The sequence below is a fragment of the Hyperolius riggenbachi genome, chromosome 11 (assembly GCF_040937935.1).
Source record: "Hyperolius riggenbachi isolate aHypRig1 chromosome 11, aHypRig1.pri, whole genome shotgun sequence".
NCBI classification, from domain to species: domain Eukaryota; kingdom Metazoa; phylum Chordata; class Amphibia; order Anura; family Hyperoliidae; genus Hyperolius; species Hyperolius riggenbachi.
In genome coordinates, this window is record NC_090656.1 from 59276653 (window position 1) to 59300833 (window position 24181).

The 24181-nt window shown below is 44.5% G+C and overlaps 1 protein-coding gene across 4 annotated transcripts in view; it reads left to right on the forward strand.

The window, feature by feature from the left end:
* KIAA0513 (KIAA0513 ortholog) overlaps positions 1–24181 on the forward strand; it is a 105702-nt gene that overhangs the window by 59948 nt on the left and 21573 nt on the right. For all 4 annotated transcript variants that reach the window (XM_068260143.1, XM_068260146.1, XM_068260144.1 and 1 more), the window contains exons 2-9: positions 7239–7734; positions 13970–14069; positions 17087–17160; positions 17428–17498; positions 18493–18706; positions 20874–20914; positions 20996–21071; positions 23295–23372. In XM_068260143.1, coding sequence (XP_068116244.1) covers positions 7358–7734; positions 13970–14069; positions 17087–17160; positions 17428–17498; positions 18493–18706; positions 20874–20914; positions 20996–21071; positions 23295–23372 — 1031 coding nt within the window. In that variant the 5' untranslated portion in view covers positions 7239–7357. The remainder of the gene's footprint in view (positions 1–7238; positions 7735–13969; positions 14070–17086; positions 17161–17427; positions 17499–18492; positions 18707–20873; positions 20915–20995; positions 21072–23294; positions 23373–24181) is intronic.

Here is a 24181-nt window from a genome sequence, read left to right on the forward strand (position 1 = left end):
TGCATTTAAAATGAACTGCTTCCCTCCCACACTCTCCCATAGTACCCAAACAACATATTTTTTTTGTATACATAACAAAATACATAAATATTTACCTTCGGGACTGAACTTTTTTTAATACGTATGTCAAGAGGGTATATTACTGTTATTTTTTAACTTATGGGCTTGTAATTAGTGATGGACGCAAAACTGAAAAAAATGCACCTTTGTTTCCAAATAAAATATTGGCGCCATACATTGGACTAGGAAAATATTTTAAATGTTGCAATAACCGGGACAAATGGACAAGTAAAATGTGTGAGTTTTAGCCACAGTAGGCTGATAACCATATTCCGTATACAGGGAAACAAAAAAATAATAATATCCTCCCAGGTGTGCCACAACACCTACATAGACTTTACACTAGTAAAAGGATATGCCTGAAGTCCAGTGTCAAGTACCCACAGTCAGTGATGGTCTGGGATGCCATGTCAGCTGCTGGTGTTGGTCCACTGTGTTTTATCAAGGGCAGGGTCAATGCAGCTAGCTATCAGGAGAATTTGGAGCACTTCATGCTTCCATCTGCTGAAAAGCTTTATGGAGATGAAGATTTCATTTTTCAGCACGACCTGGCACCTGCTCATAGTGCCAAAACCACTGGTAAATGGTTTACTGACCATGGTATTACTGTGTTCAATTGGCCTGCCAACTCTCCTGACCTGAACCCCATAGAGAATCTGTGGGATATTGTGAAGAGAAAATTGAGAGACGCAAGACCCAACACTCTGGATGAGCTTAAGGCCGCTATCGAAGCATCCTGGGCCTCCACAACACCTGAGCAGTGCCACAAGCTGATTGCCGCATTGAAGCAGTCATTTCTGCAAAATAATTCCCGACCAAGTATTGAGTGCATAACTGAACATAATTATTTGAAGGTTGACTTTTTTTTTGTTTTAAAAACACTTTTCTTTTATTGGTCGGATGAAATATGCTATTTTTTTGAGATAGGAATTTTGGGTTTTCATGAGCTGTATGCCAAAATCATCAATATTGAAACAATAAAAGGCTTGAACTACTTCAATTGTGTGTAATGAATCTAAAATATATGAAAGTCTAATGTTTATCAGTACATTACAGAAAATAATGAACTTTATCACAATATGCTAATTTTTTGAGAAGGACCTGTATATAGTAAAAAACTGAAGAAACTTGAAGAATTTATATGCAAAAATACAAAAGATTTTTATTGAAGACAACACTTGCGCAAAAATGTTTATAAAAAGTATCCATTAGGAAACATTTTCCATAGCAAAGAATGGCAAAAATGCATCAGTTGTTAACATCAAGATTAGTGCAGTTGTACACATTTTGCCTCAATGTGTACAACAGCACTAATCTTGATGTTAACAACTGATGCATCTTTGCTATGGAAAATGTTTCCTGATTGATACTTTTTATGAACATTTTTGCGCAAGTGTTGTCTTCAATAAAAATCTTTTGTATTTTTGCATATAAATTCTTCAAGTTTCTTCAGTTTTTTGCTATATATATCCTTTTACTAGTATAAAGTATATTTTAGCCACAGTAGAACGTTTTTATTTTGAAATCTGTAATGGTTGAAAACTGAGACATAATGATTTTTTTTCTTATTATGCCAATTACCATAAAATGCATTTAGAATAAAATAATTCTTAGCATAATGTACCTACCAAAGAAAGCCTAATTGGTTGCGAAAATAACAAGATATAGATCATTTAGTTGTGATTAGTAGTGATTAAGTTACTGGCGAAAGAATGGGAGGAGCGCTGCAAGGTGAAAATTGCTCTGGTCCTAAAGGGGTGAAAACCCCTCGGTGGTTAAACAATATCAGTTACCTGGCTTCCTGCTGATCTTGCATCCGTAGTGTCTGAAACAAGTCAAACATTTTATCTGCATGCTTGTTTAGGGGCTATGGCTGGAAGTATTACGGGAAGAGAATCCGCAGACAAGCCAGGCAGATTGTATAAAAGAAAATAAATATATTAGCCTCCGTACCCCTCTCATTGTCTAGCAAGAGTTCATACACATCACCTGAGTCTCAGCAAAGCACAGGAAGGGTTAGTAAAGGTAGAGAATCATCGTTGGCGGGTTCACAGTCATTTGTGTGCACCCATGGCAAGAACTTTTTGAATTGAAAATAAATCCATTTAGATTTATCGAAATGTAAGTTCTTGCTGTGGGCGACTGCAGTTATATAACTGCTAACTCATCAGCTTTTGGCAGACCTTGCCTGGTTTGATATGTCCCAACTAAAGGCTTGTGCACGCAATTTCGGCCAGGGTAGACGGGAAAGATTGTCAGCATAGACGGCTCAGACTCAAGAGGTCAGGCCTGCTGGATTGCTGGGGGCATAGAGAAGTTGCTGTGGCACAGTCATGCACCATGGTTAATAACAAGGTGGTTATCGAGGGGAAGTGTGTATTATGGGTTGCTGTTCTGTTACGGGGAGGAGGGGGGCAGGGCTGTCATGGTGGTTTGGTCTTTTACTGGAACATGCTGCCTAATTATGATGTTCGGGAGAAATGCCTGCCTAATTTCCTTATATTGAGGACATGGTGCTTAGCTACTGTTTGAGAATATGCCCTAATTATTTTGGAGGATACGTATACACTGCCCTATTTATATGTGACTGTATGACTGGACTATTGCCAGACCTCATTCTTGCTCACTTCCAGTAGGACGTTTTCGCTTTAAAGGACCATACACACGGCGTACAAATGTCTGTACAGACACGTGTCAGGCGACAGTTCTTTCATGCAGACATGGCAAACGACAAAGCCAAGTCTGAGCGACTGAACTGGTGAATTGCTCCCGGGTTCTGTCACGCAAACCATTGCAAAGCCTGTCGTTGTCCTCACGTGTGTACGGAAGTCTTCTACAAACGGTACAGTCGCTACCAGAAGTGTACGCAGCATCCGGTGGAGAGCCGGCTTAACAGACAGCTTCCGACGCATCTTCGCTCTTTCTGTTGTCGTGTGTGTATAACTGTTGCTAACTCGGACTGTCGCTTCCATAAATTTGCTGATGTCTCTTGTCTGTCTGTCGCTGCCTCACAGCTGCAGAGATTTGTACGACGTGTGTATGAGGCTTAAGTATTGGCCTGGTCACCAACCCCTCTTAACTTCTTGGGTGCAGTTTTGGTGCTTGCGCGTTGCCTTTTTCTCTAGGTATGCTATTGGGTGCATCAGTCACTGTACTCGATCAGAGAGCTGTTGTTCACTTGACATCCTGTGTATGGCTTGCCTTATCTGTGATGGCTGGCTGGAAGATTAAGTATCCTAGTATCATAGTACACTGATGACCGTGGTAGGGTGCATTATAGCTGGTCATACACACATTGATTTTTCTGATCGACTTCTGACTGCTTGGTGCATGTTGATCAAATCTGCCTGTAAACTATTCCTCCAACATCCCTAATTCAGTTTCAATCAGTTTTATCGGTCTTATCAGACATGTTGGGAAGCGACATTGTGATGGGAGCGAGGTAGAAGTGATATGGAATTGCTGGCCTATAGTGTTGCAGTGCAGCAGGCAGTAATTATGCTTGCAGGTTAAATCAATGCTTGATAGATTTCTTCTGATTTCTATCAAAACTGAGTGTTCCATATAGGGTAGGTATCAATACCCAATCGAATTCCAATCGCATAATGAATTGGTCCGCTTAGCATATCTGGCCATGATGAACCCATGTATGGTCATCTTGAAGAGGTCCTGTAGTGACATATAGTAGAATGCAGTAAAAGATTCAGCATACCCACATTCATGTTTTTCCTGGTTTCAGCATCAGAAACACTTCCTATAGCTATAAAGAGTAATGGAACGTGTCAGATATTTACAGGAAAAATCTATGTGTATGGCCAGATTTAACCTAGATTGTTTAGCTTTGCAGGATTCTCCTCTCAGAACATTTTGGGAGCCCAGGCATTATTTTTAGTGGCTTTGGAATTCTGAGACAGACATTCCACAGAGCTGCACCTGACAAGTCTAAAGCTGTTGCCACATGTGATAAAATTTCAGAATATACTGTAGATCGGGGGAGGAAAGATTGGGCAAACCCAGACTAAATAGTTTATAAATGAATATTATGTTAAAAAAAGATTTTTTTTTTTAAAGGATACCAGAGGTGACATGTGACATGAGATAGACATGGGTATGTACAGTGCCTAGCACAGAAATAACTATGCTGTGTTCCTTTTTTTCTTTCTCTGCCTGAAATATCAGGTATGTAAGTGGCTGACTCAGTCCTGACTCAGACAGGAAGTGACTACAGTGTGACCCTCACTGATAAGAAATTCCAACTATAAAACACTTTTCTAGCAGAAAATGGCTTCTGAGAGCAGGAAAGAGATAAATAGTCAATAATTCATAGATTTTAGCTCTGGCATACAGTGTTCTCCCCAGAATTTTTTTCCAGCCGGGTGGCATGAAATAGTAGCCGGGTGGCATGAATAAGTAGCCGGGTGGGGCGAGATGAGAATGCAGGGTCAGTGCTTCTGTGAGCAACTCTGCTTTACGGCATAGGAGGAGGTGAGCCAATGACAGCCGGGTGGTCACCAAAACTAGCTGGGTGGAGCACCCGGCTAAAAGAGCCTGGGGAGAACACTGGGCATACTTCAATGACTGTGTCATAGAGCAAAAACAATAAAACAGTTAAAGCTTAAGAAGTAGATTAAAACATAAAATAAAACTGGAATATCTTAAAAAGTCATTTTTAGGAGAAGGAGGATAATTACAATTGTTTATTTCATTAGTTTATTTTCGCCTCGGGTGTCCAAGTACATTATTTTCACTACAGTTCCTCTTTAGAGGTGCCATATATTACTCCATTTTCCACCGAGCAATTGACTTTATGGGGCGATCACCTACAGTGTTGTTGATGGAAAGTCGATCGACTGGTGGCCCTCAAACTACAAGCAAGATTCTAGTGATTCTCCTTCACTAATCGATCTGAACAATATTCTGCCTCCATGCTCTGAAATAAAAAAAAAACTATTCTGTATTGATCGAAATCCTGTGAACAGTAGCCAGTTTCTTCACGATTGACCGATATATTTGAATAAATTGGCAAACTCAACCAGATATCTGCTAATTTCCATTAATAGAGCACAACTGAACATAATTGATTCTCCCTTCATCTGATAAAATAATCAAATGGTCAATCCTTTAATCTGTGGGCACCTTTGAGATTTTTTTTTTTTTGGCTTCGAAGTGAAGTGAGAGAAGTTCCAGCAGGATTATTCCTCAGCCTAAATTATTTGGATATAAATTGTATCCCTCTCTGTGTAGAAAAGGCGAGATGCAGAGGTTATAGATCCATCGTCTCTATTATAATTGCGAGTAAACTTGTGTGTCAGCGAGGCCCGACGAGCACGGTAGGAGCTATCAGCGCACAGAGCAGGCGGCCTGGCAGACAGCGGGCTCTCTGACGCACGCTCGGTCACGGTGATTTAATCTGACTGCGTGGGCGGCAGGTCAGCGAGGATTTGTAGTGCTGTGTCTTGTTATTAAACAAAAGGAGGTCGCGATGCCGGAATCATGGACAATGCATCGTCTCGTATGCTGGTCTCCCAACTTCAAAAGGATGAATGTAGGTTTTTCGTAGTATTATTCAAGTGGCAGTGTAGAAAAGTAGTATGAAATTAATAAGATTTCAATAGCTTCATTCATGAACCTTGCAGGAAAATAAATGAATTTACACTGCAAGATTATAAAGTAGATTTACACCCCACTGTGTTGATACCTTGTTCTTACAGAGGCCCTGTAGTGACATATAGGAGAAGTCATTAATTCAGGATAACCACTTTTATGGTAATGTTCCTGGTTTCAGCATCAGAAACTCTTATATCTGTATATTGGTATGTAGCTCCGCCCTCCCAGTGATGTTTATCCTAGGCTGTTTAGCTATGCGGAATTCTCCTCTCAGAGCATTCTGGGACACCAGGCATTCTTTTCACTGGCTTTGGAAATCTCAGAAACATTCTGCAGAGATCACCTTGCAGGACTAAAGATGTGACCGCCTGCGATAAATTTAATAAAGTTAATTAGGGAGTGAAAAGATTTTACAATGGGCAAACGCTGACTAAATCATTTTTCAATTAACATTGTAAACTTAACAAAAAAAAATATTCATTGCGTAATTTTCAATACAGTTCCTCACTGTAGCCAAACAAATTAAACAATAGATCATTTTATAGATGGAGGCCTCAAGATAGTCCAGGCACTTCTTGGATTCTCCCAGATTCCACTATTCCAGCGCTGGGCACCTCTAAGCATATTTGCTGATTTCTTGTTGACTATGCTGTTGTGGCTGCGCTCCCATCCGTGTTGTTTGACTTTGGGTTTCGTTTGGCCTAAATGTGCTGCATCACTAGCCTGGGACACTGCATAGCTGCCTTCTGTCCATCAGGGCTGGAAGAGATACCGTGTTTCCCCGAAAATAAGACTTGTCTTATATTAATTTTTGCTCCAAATGCTGCGCTGGGGCTTATTTTCAGTGGCTGTCTTATATTTCTATGAACACACAAGTTCCTGTGCTGTGCGTCCTCCTGCCTTCCCCACTGTGCCACCTCTTCCTCTGCTGCGTCTACCTCTTGTGTGCCCCTGTGTCTCTCTTGTACCTTTAGTGTCCTCCTGGTGTCCCCCTCTGTACCCGTGTCGTCCTCTATCCCCTAAACTCCTGTGTCCCATGAAACCTTATGTCCTCCTGGTGTCCCGTGTTCTCCAATGTCCCCCTGCATACTCCTCTTACCCCCAGCTCCATGTAACCCTGTGCCCCGTGTCCTGCAATGTCCCTCTAATCCTCTTCTTCCCCCCAGCTCAATGCTACTGTGTCTTCAATCTTTAGCCTATAGAGAAGAAGTATGGAAACTTGAGTTTTTTACTGGAGCCGATGAACTTGTAGGAGGGACCATGTCTCTGTTATTGGACCGATCACTGCACTCGCTGAGTAGCAGTAAGTGCAGTGATTGGCTCAATGACGGAGCCTTGGTCCTGCCCATGAGACCATCAGCTCCAGTAGAAACACAAGTTGGCATACTTTTTTCCATTACTGCAGTTAGGGATTAGTTTCGGGTAGGGCTTATATTTGGAGCATGCTCGAAATTCCTGCTAGGGCTTACTTTCAGGGGATGTCTTAATTTCAGGGAAAGAGGGTATAAGCTGGACAGGAAACCCTTTTTTGAACTTTGAACTTACTTAGCTCTCTTCTTTTGCTTTTCCAGATACCGACTGACATGGGATTTTAATCGGTGACCTTGCCTAATTTGACAGTTATTTGGTTGGACTGCTTCATACCTGGGAGCAGAACTCTGCACAGAAGAGACGGCTGGGTGTGGCAGGCATGGAGACGCCCGACGTGCCTGTGGGCAACCTGATAGATCTTGATGTAGAGCCTGTGGTTGTGGCTCCAGAGCTGGACGCAGATGCCCTTCAGTTGGACACAGATGCCCTTCAGCTGGACGCAGATGCCCTCCTGTCACTAGAAGTGATCCCACCGGAGAATGGCGAGCGGGAGGAGGAGATTGAGAGTGACGCGACAGAGTCTGCAGACAGCGAGAATGATATGGTGTCACCGATTCGTCACAGCTGGAACCACTCCCAGAGGTCCTCGTCAGAGTCCTTCTCCTCCAATCAGAGCACAGAGTCTGCCCAAGATGAGCAAACGGCAGAGCAGAAAGAGTTCATCCGGAAATATGTAGAGAAAATCTTTACGGGCTGGTAAGTGAAAGGGTGTCACATTATGGCAGGAAAGAAAGAATTCTTCTTCTCATTAGTCATTTTGCAGCCTAGATGACAAGACAATGATGGTTTTCAGGTCCACAATCCATAATACAGTGATTATAAAATGTGACTTTTAATCAGGGCTGTGGAGTTGGAGTCGGTGACTTCATAAACTGAGGAGTCAGGAGTCGGATGACTTTTGTACAAAATCCACAGCCCTGGTACGTATTAGACTAAGGAGTGGAAGTCTGAGCCATTTTGGGCACCTGGAGTCGGTGGTTGGAGTCGGAAGATTTGTGTCTGCCAACTCCACAGCCCTGCTTTTAAAGAGAATCTGTATTGTTAAAATCGCTCAAAAGTAAACATACCAGTGCGTTAGGGGACATCTCCTATTACCCTCTGTCACAATTTCGCCGCTCCTCGCCGCATTAAAAGTGGTTAAAAACAGTTTTAAAAAGTTTGTTTGTAAACAAACAAAATGGCCACCAAAACAGGAAGTAGGTTGATGTACAGTATGTCCACACATAGAAAAATACATCCATACACAAGCAGGCTGTATACAGCCTTCCTTTTGAATCTCAAGAGATCATTTGTGTGTTTCTTTCCCCTGTTCTCATGCACTGAAGTTTCAGGCTGCTCTTTTCTTCCTGCAAACAGTTTTGCCCTTGTTTGTAATTCCTCAGTATGTGAAAGTCCAGCCAGCTCAGAGGACTATTTATCAAGCTTGTAAAAGATGAGAGAGAAGAGAGAAGCTGCTCTAATCTAAATAACACACAGGCAGTGTGCGGAGAGGGGCCGGGAAGGGGGAGTTCATAGCAGAACCACAACACTGAAGAACTTGGCAGCCTTCCAGACACAGGCCGACAAGTCTAACAGGGGAAAGATACATTGATTTATTACAGAGACAGTGCTAGTATAAAGTGCTGCAGTAAGCCAGAACACATTAGAATAGCTTTTGGAATTTAGGATGATAAAAAACAGGATGCAATTTTTGTTACGGAGTCTCTTTAAGTACAGTCATTGAGTATTAAGCAAACATGACAAAATCATTAAAAATCCGTATGTCCCGTTGATGTGCAGTGATTGGCCTATCACTGCACATTGACATGACATGGATTGCCATATTGATCAGAAGGTGGTCATTTTATTACCTTTTTTTTCTTGTAACTACCTTGTTTACAATTTGTTCTTTAGCTCAATTTTTGCCTATCTTTGGGAAAGAGAGATGTGACTAATGTCTGCTAACCTCCCTGACCAATCAGTTTGACCCGGCTGTGACCTGTGGAGTACACAAACCTCTGTCTGGAGAGTTGCAGAGACAAAGATAACCCTTTAGTGTTTGCAGCAGCTTATATTTCTCCCCGAGGGCTTGTTTCCACTTACAGAGCCGTGCACTCAGCGCGGCTCTGCGTTGCATGTGACTCCCTGGGGGGTGGCGCTTGCGATCCCATTCATTATACTGAATGGGATCGCGGGCGCAATTCCCTCGAAATGGAGGCAACCATGTGATGTGATTTAGCTGTGTATGGCAGTGCATGTATGGAAACCGCAGATTCTGATGTCCCTGCAATCGTGTTTCCATAAGTGCAGCTGAAAGCATGCTATATGGAAACAAGCCCTAAAGGTGGCCATACATGAATAGATGGACCCCCGTTTTGACCATCAGAAAATGTGATATGTGAGGGATCGAATCCTTCTACCCACTAGGCGTGAAATCTATACCGTATCTGAAGAGCCACAAACTGCCAGCCGGCCCACTGGGTCTGTCTCCCCCCCCCCCCCCATCTATGTGCTCCCCCGAGCCGTGTAGTGTATAGGCAGCGGAGCTTACACTCACATATCCCCCGGCTTCTGTCTTTGCTCCATTGCTGACTCTTGTCTGTGTGCCTTCTTCCCTTGGGTGCCTGTGTCATGTGATAGACTAGTGTTCCCGCACTAGCATTTGACACAGACACCCTGGGAGAGAAGAGACAGCAGGGAGTGCCGGGCGGGGATGGAGAGAAGACATGCAGATAGGTGAGTGTAAGCTCTGCTGGCAACACGTCGGTCATACCTTAAAGCAAACCTGAACTAAAATTGAAGTCAAGTTAAACATACACAGGTCATACTTCCCTCCCCTGTAGTATACTCATCAATCTCTTTATCTTCTCTTGCGTCCTGTTTGTCCACTATGATCAATGGAATTCTCCGTCCTCCATTTTGAAAATGCCCATTGCCCCATAACAGCTTTCTGGTCTGCACACTGTTAAACTGTAAATTGCCCACTTGTGTCATAGGGAAACGCGGACATTACCATGCTCATCAATTGTCCTTTCCATTATAACTGACAGCAACTGATATATTTCAGTTCTGACAAAATCTTGTCAGAACTGGAAGGAATCGTTGAAAGAAGAAAATGGTGAGATTCTGAGAGGAACTGCTGGTGAGGTTGGTATGTAATATTCATTTGTAGGTACATCATGTGTTTATTTTAAATAATTTTACACAGTTCAGGATCCTTTTAATGAAAAGCCACTACCTCCACGCTCCCGACCAGCCAGTTGAGCTATGTCTTCCATCCAGCAAAAACTGATCGATTAGGGACAGTATGCAATATCATTTTGTAGCAGATTGGACCAGAGTGATCGAACCTGCCAGATATTGATGGGAAGCCTTGATAACTGTGTTCCTGGCGCTCTGATCAATAATGTAAGCTGACTCTACACTAGTAAACATTGCTATACAGACATGGCAGAGATGGGATCAGAAGGAGGAACGTTTAGTTCAGGATTGCGCTGAATAAACCTCCCTAGTACTGGCGGGTAAAAGCTCTGTATTCCCGCCCATCTTTGAGTCCGCTGCAGAGCGCATATATCAGCAGATGTCACTCATGCCTGCCGCCGGCTTAGTGAAATGTGATGATCTGCTGCGAAACAAATCTGTATGGCAGAAAATAGGGGGGGGGGGGGGGGGGGGGAGGGGGGGCTGTGTAATATTCATAAAACTCCAAACCTAAAATATGACCCAGTTTCCTGCCTCTGTAGTATAAAGGTCCGCACATACACTAGACAACAGTCAACTGTCTACGCTCAAATCACATTTCCAGACAAAAAGAAACCAGTTGTTTAAACGTCGTCATCCCCACACACTGATACACCTGAAGGTTCCCGCAGGCAGGCGGCGCAAGTAAGATTTCCAATACATGCTGCAGTCTATTGGAAATCGCTGGGCAGTGTGTGGGCAGGCAATAGATTTCTCTTTGATCAGATTCAATCAGAATAGGATCTATCGAAAGCCTTGTACAAACGCCTGACAGCCGGCTGACAACCAGGCGTGTGTACATCACTCGACGCCCAACACGCGAACAACCCGCAGGACGGATCTACTCAACCCCAGCAACGCCATTCCCCCCGCTGATCCCATTGTCCGCGCTGCTCCCTTGCCTGTCGAGTGATGTCACAATGCAATGAACATCATCTCCAAGAAAGGGCGTTCCCTCATCTGAAATCTTCTGTGTTTTGATGTTTTCTTTTATCCTTGCCATTTTGTGAAATACATAATTTATATTTATATATATATATAACTATTGTTCATAAAATGTCAGCTTTCATTTAGGCAGAGAGTTTTGGTAACCATCCCAGAGATTATCGGCGCTTTAGCAGAGCGCGCAGCGGTGTTTGTGTTGGGAGTGTGCAGTCATGCGAAACTAACCACTTCAAACGAAGCAGAATCGCGCTCCGGGGGAGATGTGGCGATGGAGGAGACGCCGCCATGCTGCTGCTGCTTGGGCCAGATTTGTGAGAGAACACAGGAGACAGGAGGGTCTATTCTGCCAAACGCTGAATTATTGATAAATCATAGAGAAAGGAGGCGACAGCAGTGTGTAATTGCCCTGTAATTAGTTTTGTAACAGAGATATGCGCAAAGCCAGCGAACTTATTTACAGCACTTGACATTTATATTTGCCTTTGACAGAAAACTTTACAATTAGATCTTTATCACCAGTGCACATACATAGAATTGTTTTGGGCTGTAAGGAGATGTATTTCTATGCAGAACTTGGTTGAATGACCACCTCCCCTGATCTCTCGGCCATGACCGCTTTCCCTCATCTCTCGGCCATGACTGCTTTCCCTCATCTCTCGGCCGTGACCGCCTTCTTTCATCTCTCAGCCGTGACCGCCTTCCCTCACCTCTCGGCCATGACCGCCTCCCCTCACCTCTCGGCCATGACCACCTCCCCTGATCTCTCGGCCATGACCACCTCCCCTGATCTCTCGGCCATGACCACCTTCCCTCATCTTTCGGCCATGACCGCCTTCCCTCATCTCTCGGCCATGACCGCCTTCCCTCATCTCTCGGCCAATGACCGCCTTCCCTCATCTCTCGGCCATGACCGCCTTCCCTCATCTCTCGGCCATGACCGCCTTCCCTCATCTCTCGGCCATGACGGCCTTCCCTCACCTCTCGGCCATGACGGCCTTCCCTCACCTCTCGGCCATGACGGCCTTCCCTCACCTCTCGGCCATGACGGCCTTCCCTCACCTCTCCTCACCTCTCGGCCATGGCGGCCTTCCCTCACCTCTCGGCCATGGCGGCCTTCCCTCACCTCTCGGCCATGGCGGCCTTCCCTCACCTCTCGGCCATGGCGGCCTTCCCTCACCTCTCGGCCATGGCGGCCTTCCCTCATCTTCTTACTCAACCCCCCCCACCACCACCACCACCCCACTGCTGCTGATTCTCCAGTAGTCAGTTGCTGTTACAGGGTGCACAGAGAAGTTCTGACACCAGATATACAGCAGTTCTCTGCTTCCGGCTGCATCATTCTCACTTTCCATACATCCACACATTCTTTTCCATGGCTGTGTGGCTGCAAGTAAAGAGGGAGAGCAGCAGACAGAGGAGGTGAATGCAGGATACTATCATAGGTAGAAATAGAATGGATACTGATACTTCCCTGAAAGGACTCTGCAGGTCACGGGGGTGGCTTGATAGAGGGACATGGTTATACTGGTGGGAGGGGGGGGCACCCCTGGAGGGATATGGCTATTATGGGTGGATATTTGCTTATAGGGGGTTAGGAGTTCCATCAGAGTTTTGCTTAGGGTGGTATGTAGCCACATCCCTACTAATGTCTATTGTATTCAAATTAATTGCATATCCAGCTTAACTAGTTTGTATCATCTTTACACTTTGAAGGACCACTAAAGTGAAAAAATTAAGTAGGTAAAAGCTGACAGAACCAACACGTTTTTAGACTAGCCCATCTCCTCATGTTGAATTCTCAGGGTTTTCCTTGTTTTCAAAAGCATTTTCTGAATGGCAGTTGGCAAGTCTTAACTGCCAAAATAGTAAGAAAAAAGCCAGCCTCCCTACTTACTATTTTGGCAGCTAGACTTGGCAATTGCCGTTCAGGGAATGCTTTTGAAAACAAAGAAATCCCAGGGAATCCGACATAGGAGAGGAGAAAGCGTGGTAGGGAAGCAAGTGTTGGTGTATTTAATAAATAAAATGTATTTACATGTAATTACATGTAATTTTACTATTTGGCCACAAGATGTCCTCATACATTATTTCCGATTTGCATACATAAGTACGTGAATTGGAAGTAATGCATGGCACTGTAACTCCAGGTAGATACAATGACGCAGGCATCTAATAGATGCCGGCGTTCAATGACATGGGGACTTAGATTAATGGAACTGCGTTCCCATTCATTCATCTCCCCACAGCCGCCCGCCACTGAAGACGTGTATTCACAGCCCTGGGACTTCAAGTGTAGTTTTCCCAGGCCGTGAATATACTGCACGGGGTGCAGCAAGTGGTTAAGCTATTCCAGTAGTGTTGCAGATGGGAGGGGAAGTTATAGGATTAATAATAATTTATCTGGGACAGACTTTCGATGGAAGTACTACGACTTCCTCATTAATAAAATACAAGGTTTTCAAAAATCTGTATTTTTTTTTTACTTGTAACTAGGGATGATCAATGAGATGCAAATCTTTCCAGGTTCATTCAGGAGTTTGTAAGGTTGTATTCAAATTTATGTAGCTTGAAAATAGACCAAGTTCCCCCCAGGTTTAAACTGATTGGTTCATTTTTAAGCTGCGTAAATTCACATGCAAATTTACATAATACTGCATGGACTCATAAATATTTGCATTTCATTGATCCATCCCTACTTGTAACCATGTGACTGTGTCATGAAACATCATGGCAGTAAAGTGACATTATACCCTTTTGCGTGTTGCAGCGAGGACATGGACCAGGAGGAGAAGGCGCGCTTCGGGGAGCTCTGTAGTTCCGAGAATGGGAAGGGAAGAGAATGGTTTGCCCGCTTTGTCAGCGCCCAGGTAACGCACTCTACAATATATCTCTGCAGGGAATTCCACTCCTACAATGCCTCCCCAAGCAGAGTGACTTGATGACATAGACATGTGTATGTACAGTGCCAGGCATTCACATAACCAGGATGTGTTCCTTTTCTTCTTTTTCTGCCTGAAAGGGTTAATATTCAGGAATGCAAGTGACAGTTTCTCTACAGTCTGGACCTAGTCGGACTATTGCAATGCCTTCACTGATGAGGGATTTCAGCCATAAAACTCCATTCCTGGAAGAGACCAGGGCCCATATGCAATTAACTTTTTCTCCCACGATATCTCTTGGAGATAAGCTTCATCTTTTTAAAGGAACTTTTCAGCATTTTACAATTGTAAATATACTCAAAAGTTAGTGAAAATGTACTATCAAAATTATTCGGAGTATTTCCTTGCTTGCTGGTGGTTTAAAAGGCATTTTAGGACAAGTTGTGAAAATATCACCTAGGAGCAGTGGCGTACCTAGGGCATTTGGCACCCGGTGCTGGGTATTAAAAGACACCCCCCCCCTAAAACAAATGGGCGTGGCCACAACCTGCTGCGTGCTTCGCGACAAAAAATGGGCGTGGTCACGGCCAGATGAGGGCGGCGCTAACTGTAATTTAAAGTATTAGCTAGTATAGTTGCCCCAGTATAGCTAGTATAGTTGCCCCCCAGTATAGCTAGTACAGTTTCCCCCAGTATAGCTGCCCCCAGTGAAGCTAGTATAGTTGCCCCCAGTATAGCTAGTACAGTTTCCCCCAGTATAGCTGCCCCCAGTATAGCTAGTTTAGTTGCCCCCAGTATAGTTAGTTTAGTTGCCCCCAGTATAGCTAGTATAGTTGCCCCCAGTATAGCTAGTATAGTTGCCCCCAGTATAGCTAGTATGGTTGCCCCAGCCAGTATAGCTAGTGTAGTTTAGTTGCCCCCACTATAGCTAGTATAGTTTAGTTGCCCCCAGTATAGCTAATATAGTTGCCCCCAGTAAGTATAATTGTCCCCAGTATAGCTAGTATAGTTGCCCCCAGTATGGCTAGTATAGTTGCCCCCAGTATGGCTAGTATAGTTGCCCCCAGTAAGCTAGTATAGTTGCCCCCAGTATGGCTAGTATAGTTGCCCCCAGTATGGCTAGTATAGTTGCCCCCAGTAAGCTAGTATAGTTGCCCCCAGTATGGCTAGTATAGTTGCCCCAGTATAGCTAGTATAGTTGCCCCCAGTATGGCTAGTATAGTTGCCCCCAATATGTATAGTTGCCCCCAGTATGCTAGTATAGTTGCCCCCAGTATGCTAGTATAGTTGCCCCCAATAAGCTAGTATAGTTGCCCACAATATGTATAGTTGCCCCCAGTAAGCTAGTATAGTTGCCCCCAGTATGGCTAGTATAGTTGCCCCCAATATGTATAGTTGCCCCCAGTAAGCTAGTATAGTTGCCCCCAGTATGCTAGTATAGTTGCCCCCAATAAGCTAGTATAGTTGTCCACAATATGTATAGTTGCCCCCAGTAAGCTAGTATAGTTGCCCCCAGTAAGCTAGTATAGTTGCCCCCAGTAAGCTAGTATAGTTGCCCCCAGTGTAGGTGCCCCAGGAGTGGGAAGCAGGGCTAGATGGAGGGGCTGTGGAGGGGTCCCTCACCTGGGACCCCTCCTTCTGCCCCTCTTTCCCCTCTCCAGAATAGCGGCAATAAGTGCGGGGCGGCCGGAGGCGTATGGACAATTACTCACCTGATTTCCGCGTTCCAAGCGTGGAGCGCAGCGTCATGACGTTACAGGTCTCCGTCTTCAATGCCGCCCACTGTGCTTCCGCTAATCAGGAAGCACAGTGGGCGGCATTGAAGACGGAGACCTGTAACTTCATGATGCTGCGCTCCACGCTTGGAACGAGGAAATCAGGTGAGTAATTGTCCATACGCCTCCGGCCGCCCCGCATTTGTCGCCGCTAATTTCTGGAGGGGGAGAGAGAGGCAGAAGGAGAGGTCCCAGGTGAGGGAGGGGGGGGATATGTCCCCCCTCCCCACCGCTGCCTCCACAGCCCCTCCTTCTAGCCCTGCTTCCCCCTCCTGCTGTGCTGCTGTGGGGGGTCGTGGCTACACCTCCCTGGGTGTCTGACACCCGGTGCACCACGCCCCCCTGCGCCCTATGGTAGAGACGCCACTGCCTAGGAGAAAACTTAAGAGAAAAAGTGAATTGCATATGGGCTCCAGTCTTCTGAGAGCAGGGGGATAGATAAAAAAAAAAAGGTTAACAGCTCATATATTTTAGCTCTCTGAGACATGGAAACCCTGTGTCATTGAGAAGAGACTAAACAATAAATCTATATTTATTTTTTTTTAAGTTTAAAAACACAACATAAAACTGGGGAACATCTTATAAAGGTAATTTTTTAGGAGTAGGAAGATTGATGCAATTGTTTATCTCAATGTGCGGCCAGGAGTGCACTGTGCATGATGTCACACCTATGGCATGCACAGAGCGCTTGCGGGCACGCAGTGTAGGATGCGCACAGCCAGGCCAGCGCCTCTGCACTAATGCCGGACTCTGGTGACCCAGAAGAGGCGCTGGGAGGCATTTCCGTAGGATCGGAGGGGCAGAGAGGAGAACAAGGATGTAGTGGTGGGCATCAGGACAGCTGCAAGCTCCCCCCTCCCCACTCCAGTTTCTCCTACTTCATTCAGCTCTGGTATCCTTCAAGGGTGCCTACGTTTTAATTGTCCAATATTACCAGCGCCATTTAGTATGAGAGTTGTATAATCTGTCCATAGTATTCAAAATCTGTTGTCCCGCATACTACATGAAGGTGGTAAAATTAGCCAATCAAAATTGGATGTTTGTATGTACCCTTACTGATTAAAGGATTGGGAACCTAATATGCAACCCCTCCGCCCAACTTTGTAATAGCATGTAGTTACTTCGGATTGTATTGGTTTCCTGTAGCTTAGTCGTTGCAACTTTTTTTTATGTTTGATTGCTGCATTTCGATCCTAATCGGCCTGTTTCTGAATTTCCTTCTCCCCCCAGCGCTGTAACTCCAAATGTGTGTCGGAACAGACCTTCTATAGGCTGGTGCAGTCTTTCGCCGTAGTCCTGTTTGAGTGAGTATAGCCATATCTACAATAGAGAGGGTCGACGATATGCAAATAACTCCAGATTTAATGCAAATTGAGTAGGTTCGAAATGGGCCAATCAGAAATGGCAGGATGTACATTTGAATGTCCCAGTTCCAAGCTGTACATTAAATTTGCATGCAAGGTGGAATCATTTACATTTCATTGACCATCGCTGATCTCCAGTGTCTGTTTTGATATAATAATGGCACACTAGCGCCACCTGCTGACTCCTGCCTTCTGTTCTTTTTTTAGATGCTACCAGATGGATGATTTTGGTCCTGCCAAGAACCTGATGACGATGTGTTTCACCTACTATTATGTCGGTGAGAACGTCCTCCACCAGCCAACACCAGTCATACAATTCAAATTGTAAAGATTCCATTTAACCACTTCCTGCAAAATGGACATTTATAAGCATCATATTGGTGCAAACAGGACGTTTATGAAAGTCCCCCTACTCTGGTGAAGCGCACACATTTGTTCACTGCAGTGGTTGAAATACAATGCATTTTCAATACTAAATGACATTCTGGAGCCATTCCTGCTCCTTTGTCAAGCCTACAGATGAATGAGTGCTCTAATCCAATTGTAAATACTCTAAAGAGCCTATTTATAAAGGGAAACTACAAAATATGCTTCTCCTGTTTTGAAAAGAAGCACATGGCTCGAGTCATAGTGCATGTGTCTGTCAGATAAGGTCCACCTGAAGTGAGAGTGACATGGAGGCTGCCATATTTATTTCTTTTTAAACAGTACCAGTTGCCTGGCTGTTTTCTTGATAATCTGCCTCTAATACATTAAGCCACAGCCCCTGAACAAGCATGCAGATCAGCTGCTCTGCCTGGTGTGTCTGGATTTGCTGCATGCTTGTTTCAGGGTTGTGACACAGACACTACTAATGCTGGAAAGATCAGCAGGACACACAGGTTACTGGTAGTATATAAGGCCACTGATGCACATGGTGGGGTGTGATTGTCCTGCAGCAAGAGAGCCTGGGGCAGGATGATCACACTGCAACATTTCCCCTTGTGAATTACCCTGAAGCAGATAGCAACGTCAGGGCTCCGCCCCCTGCTCACAAGACATATGTCAGTGAAGTTTTTCTGCTCTGTGCATGTGCGCCGCAACAGCTATTGAGCGCTCGCACATACAACGTCGCCATGGACGTGCATTGCTGCGTAATCTGTGCGGTAGGCACGGATCATGTGTCATTGCACTTCCAGGCCTAGTGTTCACCTTTTCTTTCCCCTCGGTTACTGCCCTGTCCTGCTGGATTTCTGTATGAGCCATCCTATAACCTCCACTTTCGTTCTGCAGGTAAGCCTCATGTCTCCCCGACCGATTCGCGGGAGAAACCGGTGAGTACCGGCAGCATAGACGCCTACCTGAAGTCTGCCAACAGCTGGTTATCGGAGAAGAAAGACAACGTGGAGCGGCTGCTGAGGACCACCTCCGTCACCACTGAGAACATGAAAGGCTTTTTCGGGGGGCTGGAGAGCAAGTTTAAGGGTCCTCTCGCCAAGAAAAATGGGTAAGATAAGCAAGGAGGAGATTTCGGTAGCATTAAACACTATTGTCCATGAGGGTGAAAACCAAGTTGAACTCTTCCATACAGGCGATCCAATCAGCTGCCTGGAGATATGGTCTAAAGGACACCTGAGAGGGATATGGAGGCTGCCATATTAATCTCCTTTTAAACAATACGCGTTGCCTGGCTCTCCTGCTGATCCTCTGCCTCTAGTGCGTTCAATCATAGCCCCTGAACAAGCATGGACATCAGACTAAAGGGTGCCTGCATTAGCTGCATGCTTGTTTCTGGTGTTATTCAGACACTACTGCAGCCAAAGGGATCAGCAGGGCTGCCAGGAAAAAGGGTATTGTTTAAAAGGACATACATATTGCCGCCTCCATATGTCTCTCTTCCGTGGTCCTTTCGGGCCCATTTCCTCTAGGAAGCGTGATTTCCAATTGGTGCGATTGCACCAAAAATCACACAGGTTGGGGATCGCTATTCGTGCAACCATTTTTAAATGGTGTCAGTCCTTAAAGAAACTCTATCGATTAGCATGTTTTTTTTAACCTGGGATTGAGAGAGTTCCTGAAGTGCTAGTAAATAATGTATACAATTCACTTGCTTATCTCTTTTGTTTACTGTATCAAATTCCTTTCACTCTAAACTGATGGCAGTCTGCTCTAATCTGAAGGCAGAGTGAGCCATGAGGGGAGGGGGAATTCCCTCACAGTGCATCTGTTAAAGGAGAACTGTAGTGAGAGGTATATGGAGGCTGCCATATTTATTTCCTTTTAAGCAATACCAGTTGCCTGGCTATTCAGCTAATCCTCTGCCTCTAATACTTTCAGCCATAGGCCCTGAACAAGCATGCAGCAGATCAGGTGTTTCTGACAAATTTAGACAGATATGACAAGATTAGCTGCATGCTTGTTTCTGGTGTGATTCAGACACTTCTTTAGGCAAATAGACCATCAGGGCTGCCAGGCAACTGGTATTGCTTAAAAGGAAATAAATATGGCAGCCTCCATATCCCTCTCACTACAGTTCTCCTTTAACCCTGTGTGAGAGATTAGGACCTGTGTCTCTGACTGGAGTATCTGAAGAGAGCAGAGGAAATGTAACTTGTTGTAAACATTTGTTACTGTCTGTGGCACCACAGCTTTTCATACTTTTTTTTTTTTTTTTTTTTTTGCATTCAGAGAAAAATACTCTGTAGTTTGATATGCAAAAAAAACAACAACATTGGCTATGCATTGAAGCAGACAACCCTTTTAAAAATGGTTTGTCACGTTAGAGCTAAATCCTACACATAATGAATTAAAGCTTTTGTAAAATGATATTTTACATGAAAAGTAGGAAAATGTTTACACAGCTACTTAGACGTTATTTGTACATTGTCATTTTAGAACACTTGGTTTGATAGTGTTCCTTTAATGTCCCGAACCTTGTTGGTGACCTTAAAGAGACTCTGTAACAAATTGTTTATCTTTATTTCTTCTATGCTATAAGTTCCTATGCCTTTTCTAATGTGGTCTGGCTTACTGCAGCTTTTCCTAATTGCACAGTAGCTGTGTTATCTCTGTTATATGATCTAATCTTCTCTCTATAGTCGGCACAGTCAGGCTGAGGCAGTCAGACTGGAATGTGCAGGGCTGCTTGTGATTAGCTAGAAGCTGTACACACCCCCTGCAGGCTCTGTGTGACTAACACACTCTGCTTAGCTGAGCCTATTAGAAGCTGGTTAGTTTGTTTGTAAACACTGCCTAAAACTGGCAATTACAAGCCAGGTTTGCAGCAGAGAATGGCAGAAACAGCACAGAGGGGACCAGGAGCACATAATGAATAGAATGGTATGCTTTTTATTGTAAGAATTTCAGAGTACAGATTCTCTTTAAGCTGTCCATACACTTATATATTGCCACCCAATGTAGAAAAACCATCAATTCTTCTCTGATCGGGATCAATTCTTACCGCACATTGATTTTCAACAGGTTAGAGCAGGGATTTTATTGATCATTAAACCGCAGCGCTGCACTGTTTTGCTCCAGCCACCAGTCAATGCAAGTCTTCCATCGATCTGCTCATAAGGCTGCTGAAATAGGCCCACATGTAACATGAGAAATGTGACATCGTTTTGACTTTCCCATAAATACAATTTTTTTAAAAGTGTAATTTTTTCTTCCAGCCAATCAGAAGATATGCCAAGGGAGAAGCCATCCAATGACAGTGAGTACAGCGTTTGCCCAGTACTCTTGTTGTTCTGTTTATACAGTAAACACCTGTTTGTAATTGACTTATTGTGTTCAGTCCCACTGCAGAGTCCTGACGATAAGAAGGGGGAAAAGATTTACCTGTACTCACACCTAAAGCAGCAGCCAATATGGTGAGAAATGGAAACTGGAAGCTCTGCCAATGGTCACTTCAGTTGTATAATACAGATATGATCTCTGTGCAGTTACCCTACAGTCACTGGGTGGACTCCCTCTGATCTTTTTTGTAAGGCCTGTCCATCCAAAACTGATATTGCACTGCCTGGTGAATGCTATAGAAGCTTGGTTGGTTCATAGTCTCATTTAAAGTGAACCTGTTTTTTAGACTATAAGGCACAACAAAGGAAAAAAAATTGGGGAAAAAATACTAAACCTAGTGCGTCTATCTATGGTGCAAAGGCATCTTATGGACTCCATCTTCCGCCCCCCCCCCCCCCCCCCCCAAAAAAAAAACCTGTTTCTGAGCTACTCTACCTACACTACACTGACCATCAACACTACACTAATCCCTGCTGCCTCCACAAATTACGCTACACAGCAATACAGCAATGCACTACACTTCACTTTAAAGTGAACCTCCAGACTAAAAATCGACTCGGTAGCCCTGAAAAGGCCTGGTGTTTCTTTAACAGTCTCACAGCATCAGAACTTTGTTTCTCTTATACAAGCCTCATTTTTAGCTGCACAGAAAAAAAACTGCCCGGGCATTTTTCCCCTGATGCTGTGCAAAGCATGATGGGATTTCTGATGTTTTTGTTCTCGTTCTGCTGTTTTTGTGCAATTTTCTTTTTTTTTTTACATTTTGAATTTGACATTTGAAGCCTAGTGCGTGCAGCTGGGAGGGGTTATCAGGACACAGGACAGTTGGAACTGTGTCTCATGCTCCCTGTCACCTCCTTTCAACCAAAAAGATGGCTGCCCCCATGACAAAGATGGCAGCCCCCATGAATCACAAACATTTGCCTGTTCTTTTAAAACAGGGTGGGTAAAAAATTATATTACCTGTCCTATTCTAATTAACATAACTAATGTACCTTAATGACAGTATGTTTGTTTAGGCTGAAGTTCCCCTTTAATGCACCTACACTACACTGCACTTCACTAAGACTTTAAATCTAAACCTGATCCTGCCGCCACGTTCCTCTCCCCCTCACTTCAGCCGCTGAAAATGCAATCCTCTTTTCTGCGATCCTCTTGTAGCTGCCTATCACTGCAGCTGCCTGCCGCCACCGCTGTACACTTCTCTGCTCCTCTTGGCCTCCTCCGTACCTTCTGCTCAATGCCCTGGCAAGTTTGCCGCACATCATGCGTGACACTGTGGCGCTCGAATGCTGGGGTCACGCATGGCATGCACTGAGCAGGAAGTACAGAGGAGGCCAGAAGGAACGGAAGAGTAAAAGAGGATTGTGTTTACAGCAGCTGGAGGGAAGGTAATGCAGCGGCAGGATGTGTGTTTCCCTGCATACTCTGCACCCATGTTTGCTGCATCTTCGGGATATAAGGCATGCCCACTTTTCCCCCTAGTTTTGGGGAAGAAAAAGTGTGTCTTATATTCCAAAAATACAGCGTACTTAAGTCAGTAGGGGAGCCGGTGGATGCTCCAGTGGCTTCCCCGATCCTCATCAACCCCCTCTGCTGCTGCCCAGGACCCTCTTCATCTTTGCTGCCGCGCTCTCCTCTGTGTACAAGTGCTGCCGCACTGCGCAGGTGCCAGCAGGTATGAGGCTGAGTAGTAGCACAGAGCCGCTCATCCATGGGGAATAATGCTGTGCACGAGCTGCTACGGGGCAGGCTGGGGCTGTACTTTGCTCTTGCGCAGTGTGGCCACACTTGTGCATAGAGTGGAGTACGGCCATGAGCAGTCTTCAGCCAAAATAGACAATTTACACCCCTGCCTGGTAAGCAAGTTACAGCACAATTCCCACAAATCTGGCATTTATTCCCAAATCTGGGAGTCCCTGAAAAAAATCCTACCGTATGTATTTTCCTCCTGCCAATTTCGTTTAACTAGAGATGATCAGTGAGATACTAATTATTCCAGCTTGTGGAATAGGTCTAATCAAAATCAGCAGGGATTCTGTCCGATTGGCCCCGTCACAAGCTGCATACAATGTGAATGCAGGTCGGAATTATTAGAATTTAGTTGACCACCACGTCAGTTGTGTTATTGCTGCCTGTGATCCCATCGGAGGGATGTCACTTCCTGCTCTCAGTGCCCATTTCACCACAAGAGGAAGTGACGTCTAACAGAACCCGGGTCTGATGGATTTTCATTCATTAAACTAGGTAACATTAGTGTGTTATCATGAGTAACTTGGCTTTGCTTATTTTCCCAGGCACACCCTGAGGTTCTGGAATGCTGCATTTTTCGATGCGGTTCACTGTGAGAGGCGAAAGCGTTCCCCAACCACCAGGTGAGAGACAGACTGTTACAGTAATTCATGGAAGGCTTAGACAGGCCCTCAGAGCAGGGTCTGCCCTGTAGCAGGCACCGTTACCGTAGCTCAGAGGTCTTTAAAGGACCTCTGTCGCTAAAATCTTAAAATTTAAAATACATGTAAACATATACAAATAAGTACATTTCTTCCAGAGTAAAATGAGCCATAAATTATTTTTCTCCTGTATTGCTGTCACTTACAGTAAGTTGTAGAAATCTGACATTACTGACAGATTTTGGACTAGCCCATCTTCTTTTGGGGGGAGGGTTCTCAGGGTTTTCTTTATTTTTAAAAGCACTTAGTGAATGGCAGTTGCTCCGTCCAACTGCCAAAAAAGTGTGCAGCAAGCAGTGAGGCTGGGCAGCCTTATTGTGTAAATCTTTTTCAGGGAATGTCTTTATAAAGAATAAAGGCCATGCTGAGAATCCCCTATGGAGAGATGGACTAGCCCAAAATCTCTCGGTAATGTCAGATTTCTAATACTTACTGTAAGTGACAGCAACATAGGAGAAAAGTGATTTATTGCTCATTTTACTCTGGAAAAAATGTACTTATTTGTATGTGTTTTAAATTTTAAGATTTTCGCGACAGTTCCTCTTTAAATGATAAGAATCCATCCAATAATTCTCACCTTGCCCACCAGAGACGTTGTGCTGTAAATATCACACCCCTTCCAGCTGGCTCTGAGAAAACACCATCTGTGGCAGCCACTGGGGAGAGGGCCTAAAGACAGAGAGTTAAATCCGCTACCTGCACTATAACAGATAAGGATAGAAGGGAGCAGA